Raw genomic sequence first — 23,083 nt, 5'->3', positions numbered from 1 at the left:
AGTTTTACTCGCTACAGGGTGTACTTTGAGGGGTTTGTGACTCTGCAGACCGTTTACATGCAGAAAAACCTTCATAACACAAGGGGATGGGTAATAACCGGAAAAGCATGACATGGGACCTTTAAGACTTTTACTTCCAACTATTCTATGTTTTTAAAAAGGTCAAGAATGAAGCTTCAGGACAGCAGGGGGATCAGGTAACAGTATGAACAAAAGTCCAACACGGCTTCAGTAGAATAACAAGAGAGATACTGATCCGATGGTATAAATATTTCAAGTGTGAATTTGGAGATGAATCACAGTGAGGAAACACGGTGCATTATTGACCTCTGGTGGCCACAGACCAGTATCACACCCAAGACACTCTAACATCAAGACAAGAAATGATTTAATTGAATAAGAAAATCCAGCCGTTTTATCAAACAGATAAAAAAGCAATGTCTTTATTTTAAGAGTGCGAATTGACAGCCATTTAAAAATAGCACAGCATCATCCGGTCATCTTTTATACAAATAATAATTAGCATAGTGATATAAACATGATAAACACTGTACAAACAGATGGAAATACACATACCTGCCAACTATAACAACGTAGGAACACTTGTGAAAACACGCAGGCAGGTTTCGAATTCTCTCAAACCTACCATTATCTTAACACTTCTTATAAAATGAATGCTAAAACGACTGGAATGCAGCGCTTAAAATGCCATTATTAACAACCTTAACATCTGGCAACACTTCTTAACAAATGCCCACAGGAGGACTAAATGTCAACTGGAATTTATTTAAAATAGAATATAAAAGACAGGCTAGACGACACGTATAAATATTCAACATATTAACAAATATGTACAGGGTTGGAGGGAACTTTTTTGTTAAAATACTTTCACTCAGTGGCAAGATTTTATTTTTGGTAGTAGGCGACGTCTCACTGAGATAAAGCTTTCTCCAGGATGTCGGCGTTGACCAAAGGTAAGGATGCAACTTCGAAAAACACCCTGAGAAAAAGAACGAATGGATTAATGATCGGAGTAATTTCAGATTTAAAGCACACCATCACTTTAGTACACTTCATGTGCTGCTTTCTTTGAACGTACTTGTGTGAGTATTTGTTCCTGATGGCTCTCAGTTTGTCGTCCGCTGGAGCTAAGAGCATCTCGTAAAGTTTCCTGACGACGGGCGCCAAATCCGACGTCTGATACCCGGAGTGGAACTGCAGGATGGGACACTGCAGAGACGACAGACACGTCAGTAGGTAGCCATTGTGGATTATTAAAAGCTACAAACTAGGGCTGTGCAATTAATCGTATTTTAATCGCAATTACGATTTTGGCCTGCCACAATTACGGAAACAACATAATCGAAAATTATTAATTTCTAATTTATTTTTTATTTATCACATTTATATATGTTTATTAGCTTGTTGAAGTGCGCTCCAAAAATATTTGTTGATCTTGTTTATTGGTATTTATTATTTTTACATTATTTATTTAAATGTAAATATTTCATTTATTTTTGTATTGGTTTTTCAGTTGAATTATACGTTCAGGGTAATCAACAGTTAAAAAGATACTGTTCAAATTATTTTTTATTTGTTTTAAAGTTCAATAAATGGAAGTCAATGAATAATCATATTTAATAATCGTGATATCAATTATTGACCAAAAATAATCGTGATTATGATTTTTGCCATAATCGCACAGCCCTACTACAAACATATCTGCAGTTCTTCAACATGTTTCCTTCATTAGAGCCGATTCTAAATCTGGAGGCGGCGCGGGAACGAAATGAAATGATCTGGTCCCCCGCTGCAACGATAACCAGGGTTCATACACTTTTTCACCAATGATTTTCAATGACTTACCTAATTTTCCATGACCAAAAAAATTACTCTTTCTCAGCGGTACCACTGAAAATGGTTTATTTTAACATGGAACAGGAAAATAAGGTCTGCATATGAAACATGTTGTGCCTATCTAAAACAAATCAAATAGGCTTACTAGCTTCTACACGCTAAAGCAACTCAAATCTCTCACCAGCAAAACACCTCGACAGTTAAATGCCATTTTACGTTTCATTACTATACCATACAGTATTTATTGTCGTTATAGTATTACTATTTCTGCGATTAGATCAAATATAAATTATATTTGATGCAACTTTGGTTACATTTCCATGACTTTTCCAGGGCCTGGAATTAGCATTTTGAATTTCCATGACTTTTCCAGGTTTTTAATGACCGTAAGAAGAACCCTGGTTAACTCACATTTACATGGACAACTATTTGCATTTAAATTGAACAGAGGGTTGGTCTCTGCAGAGCGGGAAAATAGGCAGTGAAAAAGTTGCATGTTAACTTTTTAACGGCATCAGGAAGTATTTCAGTTTGAGCAAATAAAATGCCTTAGATAATAAATGAACAGGAACTAAATCATTAAGTAAAAGATCCTTTTGTGCCCTTACCACACCGACGTAACTACAAAAACTAAGCAAAATATAAACAATTTACGAAGCCATTTTAATTTTCAGATTTTTCCGTAATGCTTATTTTGACATGAAAAACAAAAAATTCCCAATTATAAATCTGTAACCAAGTTGACCCTAAATCAATAAACAATCCAACAGAGAGTTAAAAGTCCATGAACAGAACAGAGCTGCAGTATGTGTATTTTGAAATAACACTTGTTGTATCTTTAATATTTGTTATGCATGCTTCTTAGTTCACATGAATCTGTCTTTGACCTTTGCTCTCTGTGGGACGAATAAAAAAGTGTTCTGATTCTGATATAAACACGTGTTTGAAGAGGGACAAACAGATGAAGTGGAAAAGATTAGAAGAAATATGTCATTGAAAGTGTTTGAATGAAACCTACCCATCCTCCCAGGTCCTTGGAGATGAGCGCCAGCAGCAGGCAGGCGGAGGCGAGCAGCGAGCCGCGCTCCTCCACCAGATCCATCTCCATCAGACTCATCTCACAGAAGAACCGCGCCAGGGTCAGCGTGTCCATCTCCGCGCTCACACACTGCAGAGAGAGAACACACACACACACACACCCAGTTAGTGAAGGGAGACCTCAACACACTGCAGAGAGAACACACACACACTCAGTTAGTGAAGGGAGACCTCAACACACTGCAGAGAGAACACACACACACACACACACACACTCAGGTTAGTGAAGGGAGACCTCAACACACTGCAGAGAGAACACACACACACACACACTCAGTTAGTGAAGGGAGACCTCAACACACTGCAGAGAGAACACACACACACACACACTCAGTTAGTGAAGGGAGACCTCAACACACTGCAGAGAGAACACACACACACACACACTCAGGTTAGTGAAGGGAGACCTCAACACACTGCAGAGAGAACACACACACTCAGTTAGTGAAGGGAGACCTCACACACACTGCAGAGAGAACACACACACACAGTTAGTGAAGGGAGACCTCAACACACTGCAGAGAGACACACACACACACACACACTCAGTTAGTGAAGGGAGACCTCAACACACTGCAGAGAGAACACACACACTCAGTTAGTGAAGGGGGACCTCACACACACTGCAGAGAGAACACACACACTCAGTTAGTGAAGGGAGACCTCAACACACTGCAGAGAGAGAACACACACACTCAGGTTAGTGAAGGGAGACCTCAACACACTGCAGAGAGAACACACACACTCAGTTAGTGAAGGGAGACCTCAACACACTGCAGAGAGAACACACACACTCAGTTAGTGAAGGGAGACCTCAACACACTGCAGAGAGAGAACACACACACTCAGGTTAGTGAAGGGAGACCTCAACACACTGCAGAGAGAACACACACACTCAGTTAGTGAAGGGAGACCTCAACACACTGCAGAGAGAGAACACACACACTCAGGTTAGTGAAGGGAGACCTCAACACACTGCAGAGAGAACACACACACTCAGTTAGTGAAGGGGGACCTCAACACACTGCAGAGAGAGAACACACACACTCAGGTTAGTGAAGGGAGACCTCAACACACTGCAGAGAGAACACACACACTCAGTTAGTGAAGGGGGACCTCAACACACTGCAGAGAGAACACACACACACACTCAGGTTAGTGAAGGGAGACCTCAACACACTGCAGAGAGAACACACACACTCAGGTTAGTGAAGGGGAACCTCAACACACTGCAGAGAGAACACACACACTCAGGTTAGTGAAGGGGAACCTCAACACAATGTTACTTGGTGTCGTGGTGCATACAATAAAACAAAGATTAAAAACACAGATATAAAACTATTTGAAGAAAACTATAATAACATTAAAAAATAGTAAAAAAATATCAGATTAACATTAAATGTATATAGACTTTTTGCACTACTTATTATTTTATTTTATTATACATGTTGCATTGTTGGAGGAGCTCAGGTCAGATGTCGAAGGAGAGCGCCTGCAGGATCTTGGCCTCCGTGGCGATAAGCTCCTCCCTCTTGTACGCGTCATCGCAAATGTAGAGGAAGTCGTCGACACACGGCGGACTGCGCTCCTGCAGGACGGTCAAAATAAAAACATTTAACACGTGCAAACTCCCTCCTTCTTTGTCTTTGGGATATTTAAAGTCCTGTGGTAAAGTCTGCAAGCATGGTCTGTTCGACTTTCTCGACTTCTTTGATTCCACTTTTACTTTACCCGTGAGCATCAAATAAAACCCACTGGCCATGCTTCATAAAGTGTTTTTATATATATTTATGTGTCTATTACTTACGTTTGTTGTAAATACTTGATATCCACTGTGATAAATGATAGTAGAACATATATTTAAAAGGTTACACACAAAAAAAGGAAACTTAGGAAAGTCCTATATTTCGAATTGAATGCATATTTTATAGTGAAGTGTAGTTGGTTGTTATTCGGTGAACTGACCTGGACCCGTGTGCTTAAAGTATTATTTGTATCTGTATTGTATTCTTACCTCAAACTTGGAGGCGATGAGCATGGTGGTGGAGCCGACCAGCTGCAGCAGCTCCCTGTGGACGGGGGTATTTGAGAGGTAGTGGTCCGCCATCTTCACAGCCAGGTACAGAGTCTCATGGTACAGCTCAAAGTTCTCCTGCACACACACACACACAGTCAGGTTAACTAATGCACACACACACACACACACAGTCAGGTTAACTAATGCACACACACACACGAAATGAAACTGGAGAAGCAGCATGCGTGAGATAAAGCTACACACACACACACACACACTTTGTTTGATGTCATTTAGTTTCTGTCATCCAGCGGAGCAGGGAATGATTTTTATAATTACACGCTTACAATTGCTGTTTATTTGAACCCTCGAGATTGGTTTTACTTCGATTTTTCAAATGGATTCTCTGACTCACTTTACCATTTTAAAGTGGACCTATCATGCTATATTATAATAATATAGTGTAGGACCATACCTATATAAGGCATATTTATACTTTTTTTTTTTCAAAATACCAAACAGATCATGCATTTTAGCCATGCCTCAATTTGCTCTATTTGACATTTTTTAGCTCTGTTTTAGCAAGGGCTGATTCTGTGAGAACAGCACCACCTACAGGCCTGGCATATGTACTACATCGTCTCCAGCGCTTTCGAACGGCAATGGCCGTGGCTGTCTCCTCCTGATTGGTGGAGTTGGCCCAATAGCCGTAGCGCCACCGTCCTGACGTCAGGACAGTGTTCAAATCTGGATCAGTTTTTATCAGATCCGTTGCAGCCCCTTTTTTAGAGATTTGGGTATGGAGGAAAATAGAGAGGGTTGTGTTTTCTGACACTTGGTGAGTTCCCTGGAACACCGGGGACACAGATTCATGTATAAAAGACGTACAAAAGTGCATTTTGCATGATAGGTCCCCTTTAAAATATAATCACTTATTCCTGCCAATGGACTCTAGCAGGAAAACTCACCTGTACTTCCACCAGCCAGTCGATCAGGATGGCTCTCATCTCTGGGTTGAGGCTGGGCTGACTGGGCATGTAGTTAGTGAGGACAACTTCTCCTGCAGACCATAAAAACACAAGAGGGGGAAGATGACCTTCTGCATTCAGGCTTTCCAGAACCCACACTGGTGGTAAAAGCCTACTTCAAATACTAATACTTTGTCTCACCTCTCTCTGTGTTGAGGTAGTCAAAGATGTCCTTCGCGTACTCGGGACACATGTAACAGTCTTCAGAGTTCTCAGAGTCGATGTCAAACTCCGCTGGGATCTAGAGATCAGAGAACATTTGAGTTAGTTGACCTATGACAGACATTAGTACAAGTCCAAAGCTTCTCCGGGTTCCCTCACCTGTTGTTTCAGGAGGTGTGCCGGCACCTCCGGGGCAGCAGGGGGCGCAGCAGCCTCCAGCTCTTCTACTGGAGCTGCTGCCTTCTGCTCCTCGTCCTTATAAGTCTGTTCTTCCGTCACAGTCGGCGTCCCCCTCTGAGCTCACAGATGAAGACTTTTCCAGGTTTGCATGGTTCTCTCCGTCGACACTGAAGTACGCTGTTGTTTTTTCTTCGCCTGCTTCTTCTTCTTCCTCCCTGGAAGGCTGATCGTAACCTTATGAGCCTGTGAACACAGTGTCAAAAGAGACATTAGAGATATTTAAAGGTCACCGATTATGCAAAATTCACTTGTTCATGTCTCTTCTACATCAACATGTGTCCCCCTCTCTCCTGTCTCTTCTACATCAACATGTGTCCCCTCTTCTTCATGTCTCTTCTACATCAACATGTGTCCCCTCTTCTTCATGTCCTTCTACATCAACATGTGTCCCCCTCTTCTTCATAGTCTCTTCTTCATCAACATGTGTCCCCTCTTCTTCATGTCTCTTCTACATCAACATGTGTCCCCTATCCCCTCTTCTTCATTTCTCTTCTACATCAACATGTGTCCCCTCTTCTTCATGTCTCTTCTTACATCAACATGTGTCCCCTCTTCTTCATGTCTCTTCTACATCAACATGTGTCCCCTCTTCTTCATGTCTCTTCTACATCACCATGTGTCCCCTCTTCTTCATGTCTCTTCTACATCAACATGTGTCCCCTCTTCTTCATGTCACTTCTACATCAACATGTGTCCCCTCTTCTTCATGTCTCTTCTTCATCAACATGTGTCCCCTCTTCTTCATGTCACTTCTACATCAACATGTGTCCCCTCTTCTTCATGTCTCTTCTACATCACCATGTGTCCCCTCTTCTTCATGTCTCTTCTACATCACCATGTGTCCCCTCTTCTCCATGTCTCTTCTACATCAACATGTGTCCCCTCTTCTTCATGTCTCTTCTACATCACCATGTGTCCCCTCTTCTTCATGTCTCTTCTACATCACCATGTGTCCCCTCTTCTTCATGTCTCTTCTACATCACCATGTGTCCCCTCTTCTTCATGTCTCTTCTACATCACCATGTGTCCCCTCTTCTTCATGTCTCTCTACATCAACATGTGTCCCCTCTTCTATGTGTCCCCTCTTCTTCTTCATGTCTCTTCTACATCATCATGTAGTCCCCTCTGTTGAAAGAGACTCTAGAAAGTTTCAGGAACAAGATTCTCTCTTTTTGTCCTGATCCTTTCTATAAAAAACCTGTCTGAAAATGAGCTGATCAGATTTGGCCACTTTGTGATGTCATAACGATGTTGTGGCTTGTGTAACCATTAGCCATCACCAACCAAGGTAACCCCCCCCCCCCCCCCCCCCCCCCCCCTTATCACCTGAATCTCCTCCTAGAGCACCATTGATTTCTTTTTAACCAAATTCTCTCTCAGAGGGGCGTGGGGAGGGCTCCTTATTTTCATCTAAAAGTAACAGACAGAGAATCAGCACTTTGGAAACAGGGCTGAAACAGAGGGGATTATGGGTAATGCTGCAATGATCTGTTTGGTGTTTGGAGCCAAACACTTCAGAGACATGTTTTGTATATATCTGAGACCTATAATATATTGATGAAACACAGTATAATAGGGGACCTTTAAAATCACTGCCTCAAGAAGGGATGACATGGTGATGTCCGAACATCTTTAAAATATGTTAGGGATCAGTGTCAAGTACTTTGAGAAACTAGTCAAAAAACCTTCATGGCCCAACACACACACACACACACACACACACACACACACCACACACACACACACACACACACACACACACACCCAACACACACACACACACACACACACACACACACACCACACACACACACACACAGCAACACACACACACACACACACACACATCACACACACACACACACACACACACACCACACACACAACCACACACACACCACACATCACACACAACACAACACACACACACACACACCACACACACACACACACACACACACACCAGCACACACACACACCACACCACACACACACACACACACATCAAACACACACACCACACACCACACACACACACACACACACACACACACACACCACACACACACACACACACACACACACACACAACACACACACACACACGTTATAAGTGTACACATCCTGTTGAGTGTTGATAACTGAAGCAATAGGTGACTTATTTGAAACTTGCCGACACATGTACAGTGGCCAGCAGAGACACTTTCAGAAAACGTACAAATACAATACTAGGTGTAAATTCCAAATGTAAACAGTAGAGATTATTCTCCCTAAATGTGCAATTAGCCCAAGGGTTTCAGTCAGGTTGCTGGAGGGGGACAAGTTAGAGGACTAAAACATAGACTTCAAATATTGGGTCACGTAGGGCCAACAATCAGACAGACACTGACTGATAGCCTTTCTTTGGATAGCACACAGTGGGAGATCATCCAGAATTGAACCAGGATCATTCTACATACAGACAGCAGCTAAAGAAACAGACCCTGCTGTTCTCATGCTTATATTTAAAGAAAAACAATCACTGCTGGAAGGTTTATGAGGAAATATGTGTCAGAATTATACATAGAGGACTTGTGTCGTAAAGAGCTCGGCTGCACGCTGACTGATCTGATACTTTTAATTTGAAGTACTTTCCAGGTCAGCAGTGACTAAATGCCAAAAATCTATTTCATGTTGCTTGTGGTTCATCCCGTTTTAGAGACACAAGACAGACACATATTGTATTCCTGTGTGTGTGGGATCTGAAATATGACATATGTTGTGGAGAAATAGCAATGCGCCCTTTGATTTTAATCACACACATAAAGATACACTCGAAGCCATGTTATCTCTGAACATTTGACCACAGGACCATTTCACTCATGCACCATAACAGATCATCACTAAGTATTGTGATGTACTAAGTGAGAGAATACAAATGGTCTCCCTCCTGGAATCCATTGCTCAATCTTCTACGTTTAAATAGTTTATACCCTGAATTTTAGTGCTTCTCTCTCTCCACAAAAACATCAAACCAGACTCACATTTGTAATGTCGATGAAAGCAGTCCTCTTCTTGGGGGCTCCATGGGGAGGGGATGAGGCCCTCTTCACCTGGGGGCCCTCCATCTGCAACACAAACACAGGGGACTGTAAACACACGAGAAGATCATCCCGTGCATGCACACAAAATATATTGTTTAGCATTTCAAGCCATGTTAAACATTGCCCTGCAGGCGTCATGCAGGAACATCAGCTGCAATGCTGGCTTTGTTTACAGCCTCTCTCCTGCAGGAAAGGGGGTTATTTATGCCAAAAAATATGCACATTTTACCTGGTTTTCCCTCGTTGTTGCATTCAGTTTGGGCATCTTGCTTCCAGCAGTCACTGCTGGTTTCTTCCCCCTTACTACCGGCATGGCTGCTCCTTTATCCGAACAAACTGTGCACTTTGTTCTGCTAGATAAAAAAAAAGGCGGGTTGGTTTCAAAGGAGAAAAGTCAGGCTGCATTTGGTGTAGTATTTCATATTTATCAGTTTTACCTGGCTGCAGATAACAAGCTGTAAAACTGAGTTAGCTAAAACACAGCTTATGTATTTCTGTGTTTACTGGGTGGAGTTTCCACACGTGACTAAGCTTAATATCGTCTATTTTATAGTTTAATCTTACCGTGTTTAACAATTCCGTCTCGTTTGATTCAGTGGCTGGGTTTAGGAGCATTAAACACCGCATACAGATTATTTAGCTCTTGTAAATAGTCCAGGTTTGCTGTAGTCCTTCAGAGGCGAGAGCTCAAACAAAAGTGATTCAGCTGAGAATCCAAATCTCCAGCGCTTCGTTCTCATTGGCTGGAATTTGAGCGGGCGGACCAATCACACACTCGCTAGGGATGCCGTTTCCAAGAAGCGTTGGTTTTTGGTAACGGCTCCGCCCGCTGAGTGTTTTGATTATCAAACGTTAAAAAATATCTCATTATACACGAATATATTCGCATATTATATTTTAAATGTTTATATAGTAAGATCTATGACATTTGGAAGGATCAATTCAAAATGTCAGAGTAAGTTTATAGATAACCCCGCCCACCTCACTTCATTGAAAAACTAAATCCAACAAACCTTGGAGGATTTTCAAACATCCTAACAACCCATAGCATTTTAAACGGTAGAGATTTTAATTATGTTTTCCTCATGACTGAAGCAACTGACGGGGATTATTTCAAGACACTAGACAGACATACACGTGACATAGATATGTAAACAAGTGCAGACTCACTCTGTCAAGCATTTTCTTCTTTTGGGGTAATTGTACTTTACTATGCATGAACTGATGTTTATGTTATCCTAAACATATACCATGTAGGATAAATACAAATGATCTGCACACACACACACACACACACACACACACACACACACACTTCCCACTCGAATGTGCCCATCCCTCCACGTGAACCATACCTGGCAGACACACAGATACACACACACACAGATGACTATTCTTGTTAATGTTCTGATGTTCTTTGAATATTTACTGCAGTCTTTTCATGTATACCAGTAGTCTGATACAATATGTACAGTTTGAAAGGGTGTTAAATTACATTTGGTGATGATTAATGGTTTATGTGTTAATGTAATAGCAGTTAAGACAGGACCGGTCAAATTTGACCGCAAACACCAAAGTAAGCGGGGGGAAACGAAGACAATAGGAGGGTTAAATGTAATTTCTTATAAGGTAGCCTATTTGGCAGGAAATGTGTTGTTTTACAGCATTTTTTACAAGGTTCCGTTCCAATACAGACTATCAGTACATGAAAACACAATTATTTTAAGCAAAAGAGTCCACAAGGGATCCCATTTAAACAGCACTGATAGTTTCCCACTAACTGTTAATAAGACATGACGTTTATGTGGCATAACATCCTCACAAACACGCAGAATAAAGCAAGTCATAATTCTTGTAGAGGATTGAAGTGTTCTATTTTTTATATGCCCTGGTGATGCAGGTCTAGCATGTAATAACTTTTCTTAAGAAAGCCACAGGAGACTGAAATGACCCTTAAAATCTATTTAAATGATCATGTTGAGCAATGAGCTCACTGACACTGAGAAAAGTATTTCCTGATTTGGAGCAGAAGGAGCACAGCGGGCCTGCTGGGGATTCAGCAACACACAGTTACTGCAGCAACAGTTTGGATAATAGAGAAAAAACCCCACATTTGAGCAACCAGAGGGCAGGTTCAGGACGGACACCGGGATGCTGGCAGCGAGCGTCCATCCAGCAGCCAGCAGAGATTCAGCTGTGATACTAGTCTGAGTAACGGGAATAAAGTATTATTAAGTGTAATTCGGTCTTGTTAAGCGAAAAAATACATAGAAGATTATTTATTTCATTTTTGTTCTGACATGAAGTGCGTCATCTCTGAATACACCCTTTAAATTCAGTCCATTTAAACATCAAAAAAGGTACAAACATCCCTTGGTTATTTTTCCACTACACACATGTGCATATAGGTGGGAAGTAACTAAGTACATTTACTCAAGTACTGTACTTAAAGGTGGGGTAGGTAATTCACTTCAGAAACACTTTTTGTTATATTCCATGGAATGCTCTTAACATCCCGATAGCAATGAATAAATTAAATGCTTTGACAAAAAATACATACAACAAATTCATCTGTGGAAGCCGTAGTGCTGTAAAAAGCACGACCAATCATCTGAGCCGGCCCGGCTAAAATAACTGGATGGCCTACCTGCCTGTCAGCCTTCCATCTGTGCACAAACTTATCTCGTGCCCTCATTGGTCATGTGCGCGTCCGTGTGTGTTGGAGGAGGGGCTCTGTGAGGAAGTCTGAAGGAAGAGGCAGATTTTTTCCGGTTGTGTATTTTCAAATTATAGCGCACTCGAGCTGGTTTCTCCATTCGTTACCTACCCTACCTTTAAGTACAATTTTGAGGTACTTTTACTTTACTTGAGTATATCCATTTGATGCTATTTTATACTTCTACTCCACTACATTTATGAAAACAGCTTTAGCTACTTTGAACAAAATGAATCTCTAAAAATTAAACTAGTGGACGAACTCCTAATTCACAGAATAGTCAAATTATTCAATCAAGTCAATCAAAACTTAGATTTTCTACAACGGTAAGATGCTACTTGATGAAACAATATTATCTAGAAATGTGACATGTATAAATATAAATATATACACACATAGAGGCCATTTCTCTTCACTCTGCTTACTTTGACTTTTATACTTTAAGTACATTTAGCTGATAATACATTTCAAATGTTACTTTAATAAGATTTTGAATGCAGGACTTTTACTTATTTTGACAATAATGTATTGGTACTTTAACTCAACTAAAGCATCTGAATACTTCCTCCCCCTCTGCATGTGCAACAAAACACTCATAGTTAAAAAGTCCCCCCATGTTCACTTTATTTGCACATCTCAATACTGCAGCGTTAGAGGCCGGCAGTACATACCGTCCAGTCTGGCTGTAATGAAGTCTTCAGAGAGAGATGTCATCTTACAACACAGCTTCACCTCCACTCCCTGTTTACATCATCCAAAACACAAAATGCTTTCACATGAGAGCAGCTTAAACCAGATTTGTTACGTCTCCTCCATCAGGGCTGTGATGAATTGTTTCATAAATCTTGGGTCATTGGGTTGGGTTTGGACTTTAAATTAAGGGGCGCCATGGAGGTAATTCATCACAGAGATCTACACACACACATCTCATCAAACCACAATGCATTTCAAATGATTTTTTGGCTAAGTTACCGGTCTGAATTTGTGACGCTTTAATTTCTCCTTGGCCATTCATCTTCTTTTCTTCCTCTTGTGGCAATCTCTTCATCATTTTGACCTCATGACAACAGAGAAGAGAAGAATGATTTGACATAGAGCAGGTTTTGAGTAGTGTACACTTGTCATTTCCTCATGCTGTCAAAAAGGTAAACAGCTGCAACACACACACACAGGAAGTGGGTGAACTCATCCGTCAAAGCATTTCCGTATAAACTCATTCGCCCCGCAGACACTAACCCGTGAACTATCGCCCCTGTTACCAACTGGTAAGTGGATCTACAGACATTAAAAGCTTCCTGTATCTTGGTTTCATATTCTTTTGGTACATTTACGTAACTTCTGGCTGTAATCTCACCCTCTTGGCCCTGGAGATGCCTTCTTCCTCCTGCCAGGTATCACAGTAAATCAGGAGTTGCCCTTTTTTATACTTCATAAATCTTAAAGTTTTATGAAGTTAAGCGAGTTTATTAGCCTCTATTTGGTCCAGAAACCTTTACGTATGTTCTTGTTTCGTGTTATCTGTCCGGTTTTTTTGGAGGCTAAGAAAGGTTAACTCCTTTTGTGCAATATGAAAAAAACTGAAGATGATACATTGTGAAGACCTTTTGGTTGTTTGTCCTCAAAAAGGGATAATAAAACTTGAAATACTCCCACCCAGAAGGCTATCTCTTTGGATTTGGATGGGTGTGGAGGAAACACGGTATATTAATGGGTCGACTGAGGCTTGTTTGTGTTGAGATTTTTATACAAACCTTATCTTGATCTAAGATAAAGTAAGGTGCGTCACCATTATAATCAAAGATGTTTAAATGGACGTACAGCCAGGAATAAAAAAGCCCTCCTATTTCATAAACCTTGCTTTGCTCATCAGGATATCCAAGTTAGACTGCCAATAGAAGACATTCTTTGTTTTAGATGTAATTTGTTCCACATTTGTGCTTCATTCTCTATCTTGTCCTCCTCTCTGGGCTCTGACCGTATTGAACTGTGATCCACTGAGTGGCAGCACAATATGGTGACGCAGTCGGACGGTATAACGTTTGTTAAACACACAATAGGACTGCAGTGGTCTGGTGAAGTTTCATTGGGAGCGTCATTTGCTTTGGCTGAACTGAGAGGGTGCTTGGAAAGGAAGGAGAAACTGTCTGAGTATGTTTGGTTTACAGAGGAAACCATTACCACATGGCGAGCGGTCATAAAAATGCTTCAAACCTGATTTGAGGCGCATTTTTATCTGCATCAAATTATCCTTAAACAGGATCAAATGTAACCATTATTTTTGATTCACAAGATGGCCATTAAGGGCCAGATTAAGTCCTTTTACATTACTTTCAGTCAATTACAGTCGTACTTTTAGAACCAGAGAGGTAGATAAGGAAGTTGTTATATCATGTTCAGTTTCACATTACTTTCACACTGTCTGCCTTAATCTGCTTCTCTCATTTCTCAGTCAGAAAATACAAAATACAACCAATTTATCAACTGCCATATAAAGATACATGAGGATGGTAAAATATAAAGAGGAAAATACATATTTTTATGTTTGTGAATCAGCGCCCTGGAGAGCAATGGTAGCTATGAGTGTCCAAGATATTTCATAATAAAAACAGTTCGCTCGAGCACCCCTGTTAGTTTATTCTTTGAAATGAAAAAGTCTTGTATGCTGAATTAAATGTAGACGAACACAGATCCTACAAAGTCAGTACAAAGCGTTTTTTCCTCGTTGTGTTGAAATGGCTACAGATGTGTTCACGTTAGCATCCATTTCTGGTGTCTCAACTTGAAATGACACAGCTCTAAATCTATTAAATACACAAAAACAATGTGAGTTTAGAGAAAAAAGGGTCAGGTAGCTGCTTTGGACCCCAGCACAGTTTTTGCGCTAATCCGAAAAACAAACACGTCCTGCTTGTGACTTCCTGTTGGCTCATTCGGTGAGAGGCTGTGGTCGAGGCCTCAATCTGACTTTCCAACTGCTCTGTCCTGTGTTTTCTTCCTCTGTGAACATCAGTCCTGATAACTCTCTCTCGTTTGCCGTTTTCTTATATACAGTATAACATTCATCGCATTTGTAGCTTATCTTTTTCTTCTCTAATCTAAAACAGGTGAGGAATGTAGGAATAATAATCCTGCACCATTCAGGAGAAATATTTATGTGCTGCCTGGCATTGTTGGCAAGCACTCATGTAATAAAATGAAAATAGCTATTTATAGAAAGGAGGCAATAATTCAAACCATCTTTGGACACTTTTCTGTGTCTGGCGTCGCCATATTCTCCAGAAAACGCACTTAAATTGTACTTAAAAGTATTGCTTTCATCCATACAGGATCCGATGCAGGCAGTGAGTGCAGATCTAAGGGCGCCAGAAGAACCCACTCCGGGGGACCTCAAGAGAATCAGCCTAAACATCGAGGTTCTTGAAGAGTTTGCCCAAAATATGGCCCGGAACATAATCCAGTCTTTTGTGAGCCAAATGGAAATGGAGGAGGACTGCATGACGTCCAAATGTATTCAAAACCAGTTAGTTGAAGAGTTCGCCTCAGCGGGGGTTGATTTGAGAGAAGTTTGGAGAAATCAAAACATCGAGGACCACCAAGATGGTTCCAAGAGTTCAAGACCAACTGTGGGTATGTATGTATTTATTATGTACACTTATTTGTATTTTTTTGTTTGGCCTTATGAAGGCTAAAATTGGATGACCATTTTTTTCATATAGCACTGTAAATTGCATGAAATTATGAGCTGTTTTGTTTTGTTGTATGTATGTTTTATGTGTATGAGGACCCCAGGAAGAATACCCCATGCTCATGCTAGTGCTAATGGGGATCCTAATAAAGAATAAGAATAAGAATAACTGGGTGGAGGACAGGTTAAACATCTGTCTTTCTTGATTGAATCCACAGAGATGGATCCAGACCTCCAGACCTCCAGAGAGACTTCTCGCCCACCTTTCCCCCAGTCAGGGCTGCCCATCGTGGGATCCATCGATTACCCCGACGCCCCTCCAACCACGCCTCTCCTCCCGGAGCTCGAGAAGAACCGACAAAGTTTCGACAGGAAGCTAAAAGGAGGCTTGGCGAAGGTTTTCCTGCCTTCACCTCCACCCACTACCCCGAAAATTCAAAGACTCTGACGGAGACCCCAACGACCCCCAGGTGGAGTTGATGGAGCATCTGATGCTCTTGCTGTCCACGGATGACTTGGAGAGAGATTATATGGCAGTAGGATCTCAACGTGGAGCCAAGATGGAGGCTTTTGCGGAGGGTCTTTCATGTGACATCATTGACTGGATGTTGAGCGATGAAAACGAAGAAAACGTGGCCGACGATAGCGATCTCCATGTGCTCGCCCACCAACTGGCTGAAAGCATCATCACTTCCTCCCTTGATGAAGCTAAAACGCTTGTGTAGTATTTTAATGTGATTTATGGCATAGATACACACAAATATTGAAATCAACCCACACATTACCTCCAGGCCGGCTGGCAATGTCTCGTTGAAATGTGATTTACTACGATAATATTGTTCTATATTACGATTTAAATTGTCTGTCAGAGTTTATTCCCAAACATAGTTCAGGTAAAGCTCATCCAGAGGAGAGTTAGAGTGAAATATTACCCGTAGTTATTACAAAAAGTGAGCAGAGATCCAACAAAAAGACGGTTTAATCGTAGGTAAAACTCTGGCACTTTTAATGACACATATTTCCTGGATGCTGTATATTATAGAGGCTGAATGAAGAACCTGAGGTAAGGGTTTTAGTCCAAGATGGATCAAAAAGATAAGTACATTGGCAGTAAAACTCTAGGTGTATATGTCATTTTGACTGGGATCCAACTACAATACCCATAAATGTCCTGTAGATGGCGTCACAGGAGTAATGGGTTTCTTCAGCATGAGGTGAGGGTCAGCTGAGGTATTACCTTTCAACAATTGGATATAAATCAGTGTTTTATGCTTTAAATACATGTGCCAGATTGTTGAATGTGTCTTTTAAATAGCTTGTTTTGTTTGCCTGGGTTTGTTTTTTTAATTTATATAGTCAATGCTGATAATAAAAACGTTATTTTTGAATTCATTTTTGTAATGTATTTATTTGTTTATTTGGCAGCGACATTAAAGGTGGGGTAGGTAATTTTGGAGAAACCGGCTCGAGATCGCTAGAATTTGAAAATACACAACCGGAGAAAATCTGCCACTTCCTTACAGAGCCCCTCCTCCAACACACACGAACGCGCACATGACCAATGAGGGCATGAGATAAGTTTGTGCACAGATGGAAGGCTGACAGGCAGGTAGGCCATCCAGTTATTTTAGCCGGGCCGGCTCAGATGATTGGTCGTGCTTTTTACAGTACTACAGCTTCCACAGATGACATTTTTTTATGGATTTTTTGTCAAAGCACTTCAGATATTCATTGCTATCGGGATGTTAAGAGCATTCCATGGAATATAACAAAAAGTGTATCTCGAGCCGGTTTCTCAAACTTACCTACCCCACCTTTAATGAACACTTAAAACATCAATGAAAATTACAAACATAGCAGTACAAATACATAAAATGTAAGAAAAGTGTAAGAGTAAGAGTAGAATACCCAAGTATTTAGGACACGGTAATACACTATAGCAGCATTGTATTGCACTTTAATGAAAATGCATCACACCACAAAGGAAAGGGTGCCCTACACCGCTGTATGATTGAGTTCGATGCTGGGAAGTTATTAGGTTATTTCCCTTGTCATCGTCTTAAAACTCTTTTCGATTCAGTGATTCATCCTCCCCTGGACGAAGCTGAATGGTGGCATTCGGGATGAGAAATTGGTTCAAAAAACCAAAATGTTATACTCACTTCCTTACTGAGATGAGATCAGAAAAGAAGGAGCCATTGTGCTTAAACCAAACCGTGTTGGATCCTGCAGAGTTAAACACTTTCCTCACTTTTCTCCTATTATTGAATTAAAGTTTGTCGTAAAACTCAAAAATCCAACCACAGAAATGCTTTGAATAAAGAGTTTTATGGCATCTGGTATTGCTCACACTGCAGACACTTTTAAGATAGGAGATAATGGCTTTACGATCCAGGTTTACACAGAGACTAATGTTTGCTCTCTTATGTTTGCATGAGCGTGCAAACACGAAAGCACTTGCACTCGGAGAAATAACAAAGTCAGTGTTGCACAACCAGGAGTGCGTGTTGTCACTGACAGCTTCATCTGGGTGGGACAACAAAAGGACAAACAACGAAAATAATAACACATGTGTATAAAGGCTGTATTGCATTTAGAATACAGATACAGATTCAACAATATCATCTAAAACCTATTTTGTTGTATGAGATGGCTGTTAATTGGCCCACTATTTGGCTCCGCAATGAAACACCAAAAATCTTAATATGACGGATGTTTTATAATCATTCATGGTCCAAAGATGATGAATGTATTAAGGGATCCCTCAAAGTTTCCTCTTTGAAACATCATGAGGTTCACATTTGTGGTTTTAAGTGAAATGTCTCAATGACTGTCGGTTGGATTGCCATGGATAATTTGACACAGACGCCTCGTGATTTGTAACAATTCGGTGATGCATTAGCTCTTGATCTAGAGCCATATCAATATTTGGATGTTAGAAAATACAAAATGTTGGAAACTAAGTAGTTGGTAAGAAAGGGATAAGCCCTGGGGTAAAAATATGCAGGGGTTTATTTGGTGCTGTTTCAAGTACTGGTGATTCAATGAAATATGATCCAGGAAGTCCATTAAAGATCCTGCATTTGAAGACCCCAAAACACTCTGGAAACGTCCAACTTTTGAAATAATTACGTCCCAAGCAATTGCAAATCTAGCAGAAATGAAACAATAGGAATGTTCCCTCTCATAGCTTTGTAAATATTACATTAAATGAGGAAAAGGTAGTCCTTTGAAGGTAAGTCTGACTAGGGTAAATAGCTATAGAATTTTTTTACAAATGTCTAAAAAGACTCCTGTGTTTTTAGCTAAATTCCACAAAATGTTGCTGTTAATTCGAGCCGCACATGCACACAATACACACACACACATGTTGCCCCGGGCAGCAGTGTGTGATATTCCCTCAGGTCTGAAACATAATACATCGAGGAATGCTTAGTCTGAACTTCTAACTCCCACCGCTGATCACCATTATGTTTTCTCACCACGGGACGCTCACCGACCGACACACTCACACTCGCACACACTCAAACACGTGCACACAGATGAACTGCGGGGCTGGGTGGACAGCTGTGGAGTCAGAGGAAAAACACACACACACACACACACACACACACACACACACACACACACACACACACACACACTGACACACATCTGGAGAAACGCTTGTTGTGTTGTCAGGTGGTCGGCTGCCAAAAAAAAGAGCAAGGCTGAGGGAGGAGGCGTGATGACACACACAAGATGTAGAGCAGAGGGTTTATACATCCCATAATAATCATTTTAATGGAGCTAGGGAGTACATAAGATATTACATCAACTACATATCCTGTGTGCAAGAGTAAAGTCATTTTGAAAAGGGTACTGGTTAATCTATGGTACATATTTTCAATATTTTTCCACGTTTGCAAGATTTTGTTGCGCCCATATTGCATGAAATAACAGGATAAAACCCTAAAAGTTGAATATTCATGTAAAGTTAACAATTTGGAGAAATATATTGTATGCTATAAATGTTTTATATTTAATAGTTGAAGGGTTTGTGGGGTCTTTTTTTGGCTTTAAGATGCACAACTTCGAGAAAAGTTTCACCTTAAAGGTAGGGTAGGTAAGTTTGAGAAACCGGCTCGAGATCGCTAGAATTTGAAAATACACAACCGGAGAAAATCTGCCACTTCCTTACAGAGCCCCTCCTCCAACACACACGAACGCGCACATGACCAATGAGGGCACGAGATAAGTGTGTGCCCCGATGGAAGGCTGACAGGCAGGTAGGCCATCCAGTTATTTTAGCCGGGCCGGCTCAAATGATTGGTCGTGCTTTTTACAGTACTACGGCTTCCACAGATGAACATTTTTTTATGGATTTTTTGTCAAAGCACTTCAGATATTCATTGCTATCGGGATGTTAAGAGCATTCCATGGAATATAACAAAAAGTGTATCTCGAGCCGGTTTCTCAAACTTACCTACCCTACCTTTAAAAGAAATTCGAAAATGTGTTTTTTACATATCTAGAAGACATAGCAACATTCGCTATATCATTGTTTTTGATCTGTTTTCTGGTTTTAACCGGTTCTTGAGAGAAATGTCTTGCTCTTTAGCGGATTACGGCTCCACTATGTTCACCAGCTCTGTCTCTCTGCTGTTTAAGGGGTTTTCAGAAAAGTTATGGGCCAACAAACTAAAATAATGAGCTGAAATACACTAAACCCCTCCATAAAGCTGAGGGGAAACTCGAGGTTTGCAACATTTTTACATTACACAAAATCCATTGATCCCTTGTCCCAATAAAAAATGTTTATTAGAGCAACTTTTATTGCAAAAATATTGTTTCACATTTGGAGGGAAGGACATTCACTTTCACAATAATCCATCAGAGGATTGAAGTATTTCTTGCATCACTGCAGATTTGGTCAATTGTATTCCTTTCTAAGCACGGCGATTAGTTGACCTGCTTCTATATTGTTCACCTTCTTTTATATTAATCATCATATTAGGGAGTGTCATAATGTTTCCATTGTGTTGTTGTCTTAATATGTCTCCACTTGACTTTAATGTGAACATAAAATCTCACCAGTACTGCATTAAAAACATGGGAAATAAGTTGTAGCATTTTCTGTTCCAGGAATGATTGACGTTAGATAGTTTGGGAATCAACTTTTTTTCCAATATTTCTGTATGTTTTAACTTCTTTAAATAGTATTTAGTTATGTTGCACCTTAGGGTTGAATAAACTGGCCTGTAATTAAACGTTTGCTGCTTTCAGTGTCTGGGAAAGTAGTGCCCTTCTTTGAATTTGCATAGACTTTCCCGTAAGCAATGTGTTTCACCAACAAATGCTCTGTTTCAGCTTCCAGTTTTTTATGTTATACGGGAGCCATTGCCAATAAAGAAGCTTGTTTCCTTGCCTGACTTTTCATACGTTATAAAAAACGTTTCATACTATTTATCTTCAGTGTATCTGGCTATATCATTTAAAGGCTGCTGAGTGCATTGGTCTTTTTCTTTTGGCTACTGGCTCTAAGATCATAAATCTGAATGAGGTGGGATTAGCAAACCTGTAAAGTGGAGACTGAACACTCAACGATCGTGTTTCAGGAGTTACTAACAAGAGACTGTGCTTTAGGTGCTGTTTACACGAGAACGCAAACTGTTGTATCCGCTACTTTTCTCTTTTGTATAGCCCGTTCGTTCACACGAGGCCGTAACGGAGACGCGGAAACGATAACGGGTCCAAAGGTGGATAGATCTGCAAACGGAACACTCTGGGGGGGCAAACGGCTCCGTGTGTACGCCCTATACGATCATTTCCTGATAACGATGAAGCCATAGCCCCACCTCTCCCCACCTCTGCTGCTCACTGCTGTAGCATGGTCAGTAGCTACTGCTAGTGCTACTGACCATGCTACAGATGTTAGTGCAAAATCTACAGCTCCTCTACCACAACCATCAGCAACAAGTGGACATGGAGAATTATGAACTACATGTTGCTAAATCCACCGCGGGGCATAAACAGAAGGGCAACCATGCTCGGGGGTCTTCTTCGCTGCTTTTGGAGTATTTTGTGGCAGAAGTACAGCGCCACTTACAGGCCCGGCATATGTACTACAGCGTCTCCAGCGCTCCCGAGCGGTCTCGTGTGAACGGAAGACTTTTTTGATATCGTATTCGGTTCGTTTGCGTTTCGTATGCGTTTGCGTGTAAATGGGGTCTCACACTTCTACCTTTGTTAAAAATGTCTGTATTTACAATTTTTACCACCTTAATTAAGCGTGTTTGCATGCTAATTCTTGCTTATTTGCTAACTAAGTAGGCTACCACATTGAATCTGGCTTTGACACCTCTGTTTCCTCTCATTCAGGAAAAAAAAGTGGTTTGACGATATCCTCGGGGAAAGAGGGAAGAATAATCCAATTCTAAAGCGAGTCAGTATTACCACATAGGATCATTAACGTTTGCACACCTCACTGTTCTCTCTTTACACTTCTATCTTTGTTAAAAACGCAAAAAAAGGTATACAGAATAATACATTCAGCATGCTCGCAATGACGGCATTTACCATTTCTACCATGTTAATGTACCGTGTTTGTAAGCTAATACTTGCTTATTTGCACCAAGGTGGAGTACAACATTGACGATATCCTCGGGAAAAGAGTCAACTAAAAAAACAAATTCAAGTCAGTATTACCACATAGGATCATTTACATATCTGCAACCTTCACTGGGATACATATGCAAGTGTTTGACTCGAGGCATCAGTGCAGGTGTAAACTTTGTGACCTTGAGATGTTGAAATATCATCCAGACAAAGACCTTATGACAGAATCTGCCCTCAAGGAGTCCGAAACACATTCAGCTCCATCACACCAGGCGCTTTGGTATGGAAAATATTTGACTCTTTTTTCACCTGAATTCAGATTTTCTTATTTATTTCAGTCCACATTTTTTATTGTCTTATTCCGCTGCTGTCAGAGGAACATGTGGCGTTCACATCTGGTTCAGGCCCCCAGGTGGATTACACTGCAGTTTTGCTCGAGGAGAGCTTTACTCGGGACCATTTGTCTGGAACGGAAACAAAGGAAAGTCTGTTGTTAAAACCACTGGATTCAATAGTGGGTTTCTTGCAAACCGACCACAAGATTTATCATATCATCGTTTACTATTCATGGGCAGATTTTGATCATTTGAAAGTGTCACA

At 40.8% G+C, this 23,083-nt stretch overlaps 1 protein-coding gene and 1 pseudogene across 1 annotated transcript; one reads left to right on the top strand and one right to left on the bottom strand.

The window, feature by feature from the left end:
• Positions 1–289: 289 nt before the first annotated feature.
• Positions 290–10,198, bottom strand: LOC117494644 (annotated as a pseudogene).
• Positions 10,199–13,379: 3,181 nt separating this feature from the next.
• si:dkey-171c9.3 lies at positions 13,380–17,278 on the top strand. Its single transcript, XM_034145575.1, has 3 exons — positions 13,380–13,466; positions 15,528–15,828; positions 16,105–17,278. The coding sequence occupies exons 2-3, from the start codon at positions 15,534–15,536 to the stop codon at positions 16,332–16,334; spliced, it is 525 nt and encodes a 174-aa protein (XP_034001466.1). The 5' UTR covers positions 13,380–13,466; positions 15,528–15,533; the 3' UTR covers positions 16,335–17,278.
• The last annotated feature ends 5,805 nt before the right edge of the window (positions 17,279–23,083 follow it).

This window comes from Trematomus bernacchii, unplaced genomic scaffold, assembly GCF_902827165.1.
Source record: "Trematomus bernacchii unplaced genomic scaffold, fTreBer1.1, whole genome shotgun sequence".
In the NCBI taxonomy this organism is placed as follows: Eukaryota; Metazoa; Chordata; class Actinopteri; order Perciformes; family Nototheniidae; genus Trematomus; species Trematomus bernacchii.
Note: the sequence above shows the minus strand (reverse complement) of the source record. Positions and strands in the feature narration are given on the sequence as shown.